Source organism: Protopterus annectens, chromosome 11.part0 (genome assembly GCF_019279795.1).
Source record: "Protopterus annectens isolate FY-2018-M chromosome 11.part0, PAN1.0, whole genome shotgun sequence".
NCBI classification, from domain to species: domain Eukaryota; kingdom Metazoa; phylum Chordata; order Ceratodontiformes; family Protopteridae; genus Protopterus; species Protopterus annectens.
The window spans coordinates 843,202,378-843,215,511 of record NC_056745.1 but is presented as its reverse complement, the minus strand read 5'-3'; the positions used below and the strand labels follow the sequence as shown (position 1 = coordinate 843,215,511).

The window sequence follows — 13,134 nt, the reverse complement described above, 5'->3', positions numbered from 1 at the left end:
GGCTTTCTTTAAAAAATGTTAGAAATCTTACATTTGAAATTATGCATAGGATTTTTGTCAGCACCAAGTTAAGTCCATCTAATACTCCGAAGGACAGACATGATGCACAATGGCATAGGGCTGGTACACAATGCAAATTACATATCAAAGACCCAACAAATTAGAAAAGCCCTTGCAAATGAGGAGTAAGTATTAGTAAGCCACCGGCTACCTGGAAATCATCCAGGTATTGGGGCGCTATGCAAGTGAGGGTTGCTAGCCTCATTTGCATATTTATAAAGCCCTAATCTAAGGAGTAACTAGCTATGCTACACTCCAAATTCATTTGCATATTTATAAAGCCCTAATCTATAGAGTAACTAACTGTGTTACACTCCAAATTCATTTGCATATTTATAAAGCCCTAATCTAAGGAGTAACTAGCTGTGCTACACTCCAAAAATACAGGACTGCATGAACTAAACTCACCAAAATACATATACAATGGTTTGATCAGTCAACAAAACTAATATGCTGGTCAACATGGAATTGCTTGAGCAGTATCAGTATGTAGGTTGTGATAAAATATAAAAAAGCATGAATTATAGCATTAGCAAAATGTTGCAAAGTACTTCAGAGTACAATGCGCATAAGCACAGTAGGTCAACCATTCTCAGTTGCCCCACAAAAAAGTGATGACACATATTTCCTGCCAATGACAGGTAACATTGCAGTGGATAGTTTAATTTAAATAAATGCAAAGTAGATATCTACTACAGTCTGGTCAGGGTTCCTACTAGAAGACCGAAGATGCATTCGTTCGAATGTGTCTTGGTCGAACTTAAAAGACTGAAACAGCAAAATATCAAAGCGTCTTTTAAGTGAATTCTTTCCCTGGGAAAGAATTTGCTTGGCCTCTTCATTAATTTGCTGTTTTTGGCACTGTAGTGAGGTCTCGGAGTTGGTATATTTAAGTAGGGGGGTGGGGGGGTGCAGTACCCACATCGGGGGGGTGTTGGGGATGATGCCACCCACTTAATGTAATGTTTAAAGTGTTTTGTTTTTTATTTATTTTTTTTGTTGAAACGGCAATTTGTTTTCCCTTGGGAAAAAAATCACTGTTCTGACAGTTCGAGATTGTAAGCTTTCGCCTACAAAGCATCGATTATTCACCGTTTGCTTTTTTAAGCATTCAGTGATCTAATATAGACCCTCTGGTCAATGGCCCCAAATGTTTGTGAATTGCTTACGGCTCTGACTGCAAGCAGTGAAGAGAATACTGCAAAGCCATTGTCCAGTGTCATAACAAGTATGTCTATAGCACATGTAGCAGTGTCCATATACATGATAATATGTGCATTGTAGGTCCCTGTTTCTGGCACAAATTCCTGAAGTATAGATGTGTATGTGCCCATAGCACACGTCTGTGTGGACATGTATAGGTCGCCTGCATCTGATGGTTGTGAGGCAGATGAGAAACATGAATACTGAAGAGGTAGCATACTGTAGGTGTTAAGATACTTACACAAACAAACATAAGAAGTTCTTCTTAACTTCTTTGGTGAAAAAGCAGGGCAAAGCCAAATTATAATGACAGAAAATGCCCAAAAAACAGGAACTCTTTTGAAACATCACTCTAATTCACTTAAAAAGTCAAGAGAACAACAGGTTTTATGTCAACACAATAAGAAGGATAAAACTCTAATGTCTAACATTATTAACTGACTGCAGTCCTCAATGATATGCCAAAAAAATCAAACAATTTACAGGGTAAAACTATGAAGCAAAGTCAGGGATGTTCTGCAAAAACATGGGACAGTTGAAAGTTGTGGTTTGAATAGCCTGAAAAAGAATGAGTCATTTATTCCAGCATTGAAAGTTCATCCTAGCAACCCAACAGATGTCTCAAGAAGATGAGGATGTTTCTTTAACAATATATGCCAGTGTCCGTCCAACCTTGTAAATAGAACCATTATAACCATGCAGCCATTATGGGTGTACTGGTAAATGTGTTGTGCTCACAAGACCAGTAAAGAGCATGCTGTACATATTAATGGACACTAATTCTGGTGAATGGCAATACGATGTTTAGCTTCCAGTTCAGCTGAAAGGTTTTGAAGTATGTTATGGAGATACCAGAAGTTGGCACAAGTGTCTACTGTAGCTGGACCATGAATGGCACTCAGTCATCAAATAGCATTATTTAAAACTGAAAAGTATGTATTGTGAATGGCAGGACATTAGCATGATTTATTTTTATGAATCATGCTAATTCTTAGACTATATATAAAACAGAAATCAGAAATACATTTATGGGACTGTACATCCTGCTTTGAATATGCATTCCCATAAATAACAACATTCAGGCATAAAATGTCCTGTTATGCTGCCCTTTGTGAAATGGTAAGAAGGAACCTGATAACAAAGTCAAAAGAAATGATGGCAAGAGACATATTACTGTGAGATGATGCTTCAGTTCCTGAAAAGTGTATATGTATCTTCATGACAATTAAAACACACTGAGTTCTTGCATCAAGTTTAAATAAAGACCACTGAAACACAGAGAAAAAAAAACTCAATTTCAGACAAAAGCAATAAACTCTACATGAGCAACAAAGGTAAAGTAAGATATTACTAAGTTATAGGTTCATAGGTTCATAGGTTGGTACTAGGCTATCAGCCCTAGGGCCTATACAAGCCTAGCCATAACAATTCCCTGGCTATTTGTTCCCACATTATTTACTTTCCTGGACCCCTGTCTAGCAGGGCGACTGACGTGATCCCTGGGGTGAATTTCCTTTCTCCCATCCAATCGTCAAGGTTCCTCTTGAAGAGGTCCAAAGAGGCACTCTGCTTGACATGTATGGGCAATCTATTCCAGAGTCTGGTGAGTCTCTGGGTCAGGAACCTATCCCTCCAGCATGTTTTGTTTATTGTGATGACAAGGTTTAGATCCCTGGAGCGTGTAGCTCTGAGGGATTGGGATTTCTTTAAGTGTAGCATGTCCAACAGCTCTGGGTTTGACATGGCCTTGTATGTTAAGCAGAGATTGCCTCTGAGTAGACGATATGTGGCAGAGTATAGCTGGAGTTTTTTAAGGCGGTCAGCGTAGGGCATCTGCTTTAGGCCTGTGATTCTTTTAGTGAGGTATTTCTGAGGCCTTTCCAGTTGTTGCAGATGTCTTGAGAGGTACATACCAAATGGGGCATTGTATTCTATAATGGGTCTAATGAGGGATGAGTACAGTGGGACAATGATCTCCTTTTTTCTGGATGAAAAGCCCTTCTTGATGAGGTGTGCCACATAGAAGGATTTCCTGACTGTTGTGGTGATGTGGTTATCGAAGGTGAGACCACTGTCCACCTGTGTCCCTAAGTCTCTTATCACACTTTCTGTGTTTAGTGTACTGCCACCTATATGGTAATTCATGGATACATGTTTTTTCCTAAAGGGGATAACAATACATTTCTTGGCATTGAGCTTGAGCCCATGGCTCTGGCACCAAGCATCTGTTTCTGTAAGGCCCTTTTGTAGAGTATCCACATCATTTGGGGATTCAATAATGGCTCCCAGTTTGCAGTCATCTGCAAACTTTGTTAGCCAGAGTCTCTTAGTGAAGTAGATGCCAAACAAGAGCGGCCCCAGGACTGAACTCTGAGGTACTCCACTTGTCACTTGTCTGGAGCTGGATTTGGAGTCGGCTACTTTTACAGTGTGGGTTCTATCAGTAAGCCATTTAGCAACCCATTGAGTGACATAGGGATTAATGCCCAACTTAGTAAGTTTATCTATGATTCCAGAGTGGGGGATGGTGTCAAAGGCCTTGGCAAGGTCTAGATAGGCTGTGTGGACCACCTTACCCTTGTCCATGGCTCTGGAGACTGATTCAAAGAAGTCAATCAGGTTCAGGAGACAAGATCGGCCCTTCACAAACCCAAACTGGGTGGGGTCCAGTGTTTGAAGGTTGCCAATGTCTTTGTTTATAAGTTCCATGATAATACGCTCCATGGGCTTGCAGATAAGGCTTGTCAGACTGATGGGACGGTAGTTTCTGAGATCCAAGGTGGATCCCCCCCTTGTGGATTGGGATAACTGTAGCTCTGCGCCACTCAGTGGGCACGAAACCTGAGGTGAGGCTATGATTAAACATGACACTTAGGTGAGGTGCCAGTTCATATTGTAGTTCATGTAGTACACAGCCCGGGATGTCATCTGGTCCCATGGATGCTGTATTCTTGGCTTTAGACAGTGCGTTTTGTACTTGTGTGGCTGTTATTACTGGAATTTGGCAATCTTCCGGTATTGAGATGGGCCATTTAGGGGGTGAGAGGGGGGGTGAAGTTGGTACTGAATCGATCTGCCAGGATATTGGCAATATCCTTCGGATCAGTATATTTAATGCCATTCTGTTTTAGCTCAGAGCAGATCTGAGCATTGCCATTTAGATTCTTGACATAGTTATAGAATGCTTTGTGGCTGTCTTTGGAATCTTTAGCAATTTTATTTTCGTAACTAGCTTTGGAGGATTTTATGAGGCATCTCAGTTTCTTACTGAGGCTAGTAAGGGAGTTTTTTGCATCCTGGGATTTTCCTCTTTTCTGCAAAAGTTTCTTCCTTTTGTTGTAAAGTTTGTTTATGGCAGGGGACCACCAGATTGGCTTCCTTTATTTGGATGAGAGCATTTTGGTTCTATTTGGGATGGCACGATTCATGCATGCTCGTACAGTGCCTTAGTGTAGGATTCAGCAGTTGAACTTTCAGTTCCCGTCTGCATGGGTATCATAAAGTTTGTCACTTCTGACTTGAGTAGCATGAAGTTGGCTTTGGAGAGGTTTTTTATGGTGGTTTCTTTACTGGGGGGGGTGGGATGTGGATGTTAAGGGTGATTAGCTTATGGTCAGACCTGACTAACGAGGGGGTGACCATAGGTATGGAGCATTGATTTCCCATGTTGGTAATGACCAGGTCTAGGATATTGGAGCCCCTGGTGGGACTATGGATTAGTTGATCCAGGGCATTGGAATTTATGAATTCCAAGAACCGTTGCGCAAAGGTGTTGGGACATGAGTAGTTTTCCCAGTTAATGGCAGGGTAGTTAAAATCACCCAGTATTAGGTTGTTTGCTTCTATCTTAATATTTTCCAGTATGTTTAGAAAGGTGTAGTGAGAATCTTGGGGTATGGTGGGGGATCTGTTGCAAGCTACAATTTGGATTGCAGTCTTACCTAGTGTTAGTTGCACTTGGAGAATTTCAGACACATTGTGTTGGCCAACTAGCCTGGTGGTGTGAATATCCTTGGTGAATATTGACACTCCTCCACCTTTAGTGTTTCGGTCCTGGTTTGGTGGCCGAAAAGTGTGGTAAGAGTTGTAGCCTGGTATTGCAGGGGTGCTCTCTGGAGCCTTGAACCAGGTCTCAGTTACTGCACAGATATCGATGTTCTCCATTTTTAGGAGTGCCTCGAGAGAGTGCATTTTGAGGTTTAGACTTCTAGCATTAAGTAGCATTACCTTCAGAATTTGCATGCTTGTTCCTGTTACGGTGGTGGTTTTGTCCTTTGAAGTTTGCCTAAAAAAGGCACTATAGGGGTGGCAAGAGCCTTAGCCAGTAACCTGAATACCAGGGGCAACAGGTGCAGACCATCTCTGGCAAAGCATCGTGGTCTGTCAATCATGTCATCCCAGGCAGACAGATACTGGATCCCCTTTGAATGACACCATAAGCTTAGCCAATTGTTGAAGTCAATCATTTTATCCTTATATTGTGGTATCATTCTGGACGAAGGCAGGATGCTACTCAGGGCTAGGGTCATACCTGCCTGGGCCACATGATCCGAGACCTCTTCCATGTCTCTTTTCATGTAGTCCAGGGAGGTACGTCTCAAGTCATTCACTCCAACATGGACAATGACAGAGTCATATTTGTACTTGTTGTGGAGTGACTTGAGTGCATGCGTTATGTGGTGGATCCTGGCACCCGACAGGCAGCTGACTGTAATTTTCTCCTTATTCAACCTGGTATATTAAAAAAAATGAGGAGAAATTTCTTCAGAGATGTTGAAAGTAATGATACTTGAAAAGGATAAACACTTCAGGTTCAGGAATTCTAACTTGATCAACTAAACAGTCACCTTATACAATCAGAGCCAACACTCTCAACTAGAAATTGATAGGGCAGCTCAGTTATATATTTCAGACTACATGTCTTGTGTTGGAAAAATCAGAACTGAAGGACAGAACATCTTTAAAGTGTATGCTAAACAAACATTATCATCTACAAGGGAGATAAGTCTGAGATGAAATATCATCAGTCTACTCACAACTAACTATTTCTTAATCTTTCCTCTTTTTACTCATATTATGCAAAAATAAATAAACATAGATAGCCCAATGGACAGAGACAGGACATCCATTTGTGCTGCTAGCAACTTGCATTTAGGAATGGACTTAGGCTGCCAATGGGGATGGCCAGGGAAATGGAATGGATCAGCAAATGACCAGCTCTCTTATACCATGGGACGGTGAGGGAAACCCTTGATGCCAGGCTTAACTATGGTGGAGATCAAAGGTCTTGCAAGACATTTGAGGTTTAAAAATGGGGGGGCAGTTATATCCTGCTAACTTTGCACCTGCTAACTTTGCACTTGCCAACTCCATAGCTAAGGTAACTGGCCATCTACTGCAAGTAGACATGTCTGTGCTTGTGAATCCTCACTGGGTAGCCTCATTCCCAAGCCTATTCTTGAGGTCAGCATCAAGAGAAGTACAGAGTGGTCCCACTTGGTGAAACATAACATCTGGAGTATCCAGGAAGGAGTGATTGGGTGATTCAGGGATGTGCGAGTGCAGATTCTGGGATGGGTGAGCACAGAGGCTGTGGAGAACAGCTGAGACTGTGAAAGGCTGAGGGAGTATAAATAATATGTGCACATACATAATTATGCCAGCAAGAAAAGAATAATAGATGCTATATTCAATCTAAGATAATCAGCTAGCATCATGTAAAAGCCCTCCCATTTTTCCCGTTTTCCAGGCACCCAAGACCATTTTAAAACAATCATTCATTCATTCATTCATTCATTCATTCATTCATTCATTCATTCATTCATTCATTCAGTGAGCTCTGTAAAATCCATTCCAAATGCCCATTCAATCTGTCAACCACTTTCAAAGTTATGTGGTACTTTCTCATGTCAATGGAAAATCCTGACTCAGTTTGGACCTCATAACCTTTTTAAGTCTTCTCACCTCCTGATTCTTTATTCACCCTGTGCATTACCATCTCCCTCTCTAAGATATATTGTCAGACATCTGGCCACTCCAAGTATTGCCTATCTCCTTCCTTTCTTCACATACGGTTACTCTGTACAGATGCAGGCTCTCTGTACTGATACAAGTACTCTGTACTGATGCAGACACTTTGTTCTGATGCAAATCCTCTGTGAAGCAGGTACTCTGTACTGATGCAGACACTCTTTGTTGATGTAGATACTTTGTACTGATGCAGGTACTCTGTGATGCAGGTACTCTGTAATGATTTAGGTACACTGTACTAATGTTGGTACTCTGTGATGCAGGTATTCTGTAATGATGCAGGTACTCTGTGATGCAGGTATTCTGTACTAATGTATGTACTCTGTAAAGCAGGTACTCTGTACTAATACGTGTACTCTGTAATATATGTACTCTGCACTGATGTAAGTACTTAATGATCCAGTACTCTGTACTGATGCAGATACTTTGCGATGCAGGTCTTTTATACTAATGTAAGTACTTTGTACTGATGCAGGTACTCAATGATCCAGTACTCTATACTGATGCAGATACTTTGCGATGCAGGACTTTTATACTAATGCAGGTACTCTGTGATGCAGGTATTTTGTATTGATGCAGGTACTTTGTACTGATGCAGGTACTCTGTGATGCAGATATTGTGTACTGATGCAGGTACTCTGTAATGCAGGTACTCTGTTATGCAAGTACTCTGTATTGATACAGGTACTTTGTAGTAATGCACATACTCTGTATCGATGCAGGTACTCTTTGATGCAGGTACTCTGTACTGATGCAGGTACTCTGTGATGCAGGTATTCTGTACTGATGTAGGTACTCTGTCATGCAGACACTCTATACTGAAACATGTAGTCTGTACTGATGCAGGTACTCTTTGGTACTCTATACTGATGCCATTACTCTATGATGCAGGTACTCTGTACTGATGCAGGTACTCTGTGATGCAGATAGTCGGTACTGAAGCAGGTACTCTGTACTGATGCAGGTACTCTGTGATCCAGGTACTCTTTGCCAATGCAGGTACTCTGTACTGATGCAGGTAGCCTGTTCTGATGCAGTTTACTGCAATCCATTAGTAAAGGTGAAGCACAGCACTCCTTAATAAAGCTATATTACTTGCTTTATGTTGTGTTAAACCTGTGATAAATGAGACAAAATATGAAGCTTGCTGCTTGTGTTATAACTAGCGTTATTAAGCATAATGGAATGTCAGAAAAAAAAGAGTCATGATTTAATTTTAATTTTTTCCACTAAGGAGATGGTAATGTTATTACAACAATTTAAAAATGCTGATGAACTTATATTTTTCACAACACCAGATGCATTACCTTGAGATCTCGGTGCACAATGCCCATTTTGTGAAGATAATACACAGCGTCCAAGACCTGCCGTATCAGGGTGCTAGCATCTTTCTCTGTGTAAAAGCCTTTCTCTACTATCCGATCAAAGAGTTCCCCTCCAGAAACCCTTTAAAAAAATAAGAAGAGCATGGTCATTTAAAAGAAATATGCAATACTGCTTTCCAACCTTTAGAAGACTTCATTAATATGCACAGTTGTAAACAAAGACAATCAGTTAAAGGGGATTGATAAAACACAGTTATTCCAAGATATTTAACCTTAATATATATATATATATATATATATATATATATATATATATATATACATATATATATGCATGCATGCACACATCACCCATATTATTTCATATATGTCACAAATTTATAAGTAAACATCAACATCAAACTAAAATAGCATATCTTATTTAAATCTTCACTAAGTACATTTGTAATAAGTGTCCTTAATAATGTAGTAAATCAGTGTGAAAGACTGATGCTTTCTGAAATGTACTTTGCAAGTTTACCTGCTGTCAAGACTTTTACGTAAAAAAAAAAATCAGACATGAGTCATAGTCACTGTATATTATTCATGCTTTCCCCTGAATTAAAAATGTAAATAATTATCTCTCCATCTGATCATAAAATGTATAATGCATTCTTGGTGAGGGCGAGTTATGTTTGGGATATCAGTTAACATGAGATAACTCATTAGTATTAAAAATTAAAGTGATCTGAATAATAGTGTTCTATGAAGAGCAGTAAATGTATATTTAACCTAGGCCAGGGTGACAACTGTTAGCATAAAATTATCTACAAAAAGTGCCTAGAAGCTTAAAGTCTATTTAAAGATGATTGTGTTCCATGTAACCGTAGCTTGCATCTGCATTTACACATTAGGTAAAATCATCTTGACTGGAAAGTTGTGACAGCTGTTGTAGATTATGCAAATACTGAATTATTTTTCTCTACGAAAAATTATACACATCAGATAAATGTCCCCCAGGGTATTATTAGTTTTGCAGGGTTATGCATCAAAGACTATGCTGTCACCAGTCAGACAAGGAAAAACTGTATTTGGTCTTAGAAAAGAAAACTGTAGACTTAAATTCATATATACATATTATACTTTTAACTACAAAAATGACTTCAAAGCTGTATCATTCTATTATGCAACTGTTACTTCTATTTGACCTAAGCACCTGATCTGAACTGTTCAGATGCTAGACTATCTATCTATCTATCTATCTATCTATCTATCTATCTATCTATCTACCTATCTATCTATGAAAACCACCTTAAATACTGTACAGGGTGTATCACAGGGTATGTGTGGAGAAGGGAAATTACATGTGTCTGCATTTGTGCGAGGGTTGGAGGGATTATGATGTAAGCAGACACGAAATCCACAGCAAACATCTCAGCATTCAGTTTAGGGGGGAGTCCTTCATGCTTAAAGCTGCTTTATAATGTTTTGGTGTCAAAATAAATCAAACATAAAACAAGTCAACCAAGCCTCATCAGGATGCCGCTCAGAGAGATATGCAGTTACAAAGATACTAGAATTAAGAACAAGAAGTTCTACTTTCTGGGAAATGGCTTTTAAAAACTTAGCAGAGAGTCAAGAATTACACTTCTGATTCATTTTTTAATATGATTTGCTGGAATGAGTCACTCCTAAATATATATATATATATATATATATATATATATATATTACATGTCCATGGTAGAATGATCGTGCACAGTAATTCATTCAGGGTTATTGCTAATAAATCATACTGTAATAATTGAAAGATATTTGTATGAGTCATATGAAAACTGGTGTGTGATGCTAGAAATCAAGAATAAGAAGTCTGCACATTTTATTGGAAACAGGTATAGATACGCAGTGTGCAGCAGTATATAATAACTCACCCTCTGACTGAACTGAAGAAAAGAAACTGCAGCTGTCAAGTTCATAAACAATTACTGAAATCAAAACAATATCTAGGGAAACATTTGGCTAGATTTGTCAGTTTTATGAAAAATTTAGAAGATCAATCAGATAACTGACAGTTTTGCAAAAAAGCATTTAAAAAGGATCACACTGGCCATCATATTGTTGGCATAGCTGCTTTGGTGATTAATTTAATCAATTTTCATTGTTCTGTTTTCATACTAAACACAGAGCAGATACACTCCTTTGTAGAAATGCATGTGTATGTAGCCTACTAACATGTTACTGAAAACTGAAGTACTGAGACATTATTTAAAAGGTATCCAGATATATGGCTGAGTCATTCTTTTTACTTTGGATGTTTTGCTAAAAAATGGTGGCTCAGACAGAGTTACTCTGTCACAGACTTACTTCTTACTTCGAAAAGCAGTGACCTTGGGGCATATTACAGATGTTGTAGAAGAACAGTGGTGTGGAAGCCTTACCCCATGGGAGAGGGGCAGGTACTTTCCTGGTGAAAAATGTATTTTGTGAAATCTCTTTCAGCCAAGCATACTAGATTCACACCATCATAACCATTTATATAAAACTAATATTTTATTCCTTCCTGTATGTGCAAACATTTAATGTCAGTTTCAGAAAATGGACCGTAACTGCTGATATTGATATGATTTTAAAGGAATGCCAAGCTTGAGAGTACCAAACAAGTGACACTCTCACATGTGATCATTAATGGGTGTTTCTGGTGTTTTGCCATGAAAGAACAATGCTATAGTATTTATTTGTGATCTCATGTTTATGCCTATGTTTAATTAGTAGGGGGTGTGGGTTTAGGAGAGCTTGCCTTCCACCAAAAGTACTAATTATGTTGATTTTGTGAGCTCACTTGAGTATTTGAGTGATTCTGACCTTTTATCAATGTTTTTGAGTCCATCTCAAGAATCCACATTTTATTAAGGAGTCCTAGTTCAAGATTATATGTTGTTTCAGATAACTTTGACTCCATGTCAGAACAGTTGATATGATATTTCTACTGTCTTACACTGTGGGGTAAAATAATTTGTCCTTTTTATCTTCCAAATGATGCACTATATTGTTATTTCATCATTATTTTATTGTTGCAATACTCTCTACATTGGCCGATCTGCAAGAAATGCAAACATCTATAGTTAGTGCAAAATGGATAATGTAGTTTAGTAGGTGATCCTTTAATTCAATGCAGTTTAAGTGACCCAGGATTGTTGAGATCCTGCTTATTCACAATATGCATTGCTTGTAGCTTGTAATGCTGTTTAGCTGGAGATAGAGTTTTGATAAATGCACACTAGTGGAGAGTAGTAATTCTCCTGTGTGCTGCAATTCATGTGTAGTGCAAGTCATGATCATTGTGTCCCCATGTAGTAAGGCTACTGTGTGGTGAAGTTGTAAACAAAAAAGTGTGATACTCAAGACTGCTACACTCTAAAGTAAGGCACTGGGACTTACCTCATGCATGAAACAGCCATGCAAATGAGCCCCAGGAATTTAGAAACACTGCAACAGCAGAGTACATGCCAACCCCAACATATAAGTTATGGGACCAGAATCATGAATCTGCAGTTGGTGTACGATACATCTGATCTCACTGATCCCAGCTCCCTGCTGATGTGTTGCTCAACACACAGAACTAAGCGACAATATCAATAAATAATTAAAAAAATAAATCTTTCTTGCGTGGTATGAGAAACCCTTATTACTGTATTATACAGATGCCCACATGTGCATGCGCACACACACACACACACACACACACACACACACACACACACACACACACACACACACAAAACTCAGACATCAGGATCATCAGCAGTATACCAGGCAACACACCTCACCATGACCATCCTACTACCCATAATCCTTCATATGCTGAGGTTCTAAAGATTAACTTGTCTAAACATGAAAGACCTCAAAAATACAGCACAGGCAAAAAGCACCCTCAGCTACACCGCTTACCTGTTAAGCCTACTACCTCTCATAACACAAAGAGTCTCAGAATCATGGATAATAAGCCCATGAGACATTCTATTTATACGTAACATCACTGTAAGGCATGCAGATCTACCTCTTAACAGGCAGAGCAAGGAAAGAAAGATGGCTAGTTGTCCATTTGGTGCCAGAATCCTTCAGTTCACACATGGACTCAAGTCCTTGAATAACAAGTACCAGTATGACTCTGTCATAGTTCATGAGGGTATCAATGACCCGAGGTTCACCTCCCTGGACAATATGAAGGGAGACATGTGAAGCTTTGAGACTAAGTGTCACAGGCAGGTATGAGTCTAGCATTGAGTAGTATTCCACCTTCTCCAAAAATGATGTTGCAGTATGAGAAAAAATAACAGACTTCAAAAACTGGTTTAGTTTCTGGTGCCATTTGGAGGGAGTTCATTATTTGTCAGCCTGAGACAACATGATTGGCAGACCATACACCTATCTTCTCTAGGCTTTTAAATATCAGACACAAACACAAAGGAGCTCCCAGTGCTAAAAAACTAAGAACCAAACTGAAATCCACCAGTGCCACGTCATATGGCTTGTGGCA

General features: G+C 39.3%; 1 protein-coding gene across 1 annotated transcript in view; it reads right to left on the bottom strand.

Moving 5' to 3' along the window:
- The window catches only part of CAMK1D (calcium/calmodulin dependent protein kinase ID), a 2,521,771-nt gene that overhangs the window by 515,919 nt on the left and 1,992,718 nt on the right, over positions 1 to 13,134 (bottom strand). Inside the window, exon 4 of the mRNA XM_044088260.1 lies at positions 8,601 to 8,739. Within this exon, the coding sequence (XP_043944195.1) occupies positions 8,601 to 8,739 (139 nt within the window). The remainder of the gene's footprint in view (positions 1 to 8,600; positions 8,740 to 13,134) is intronic.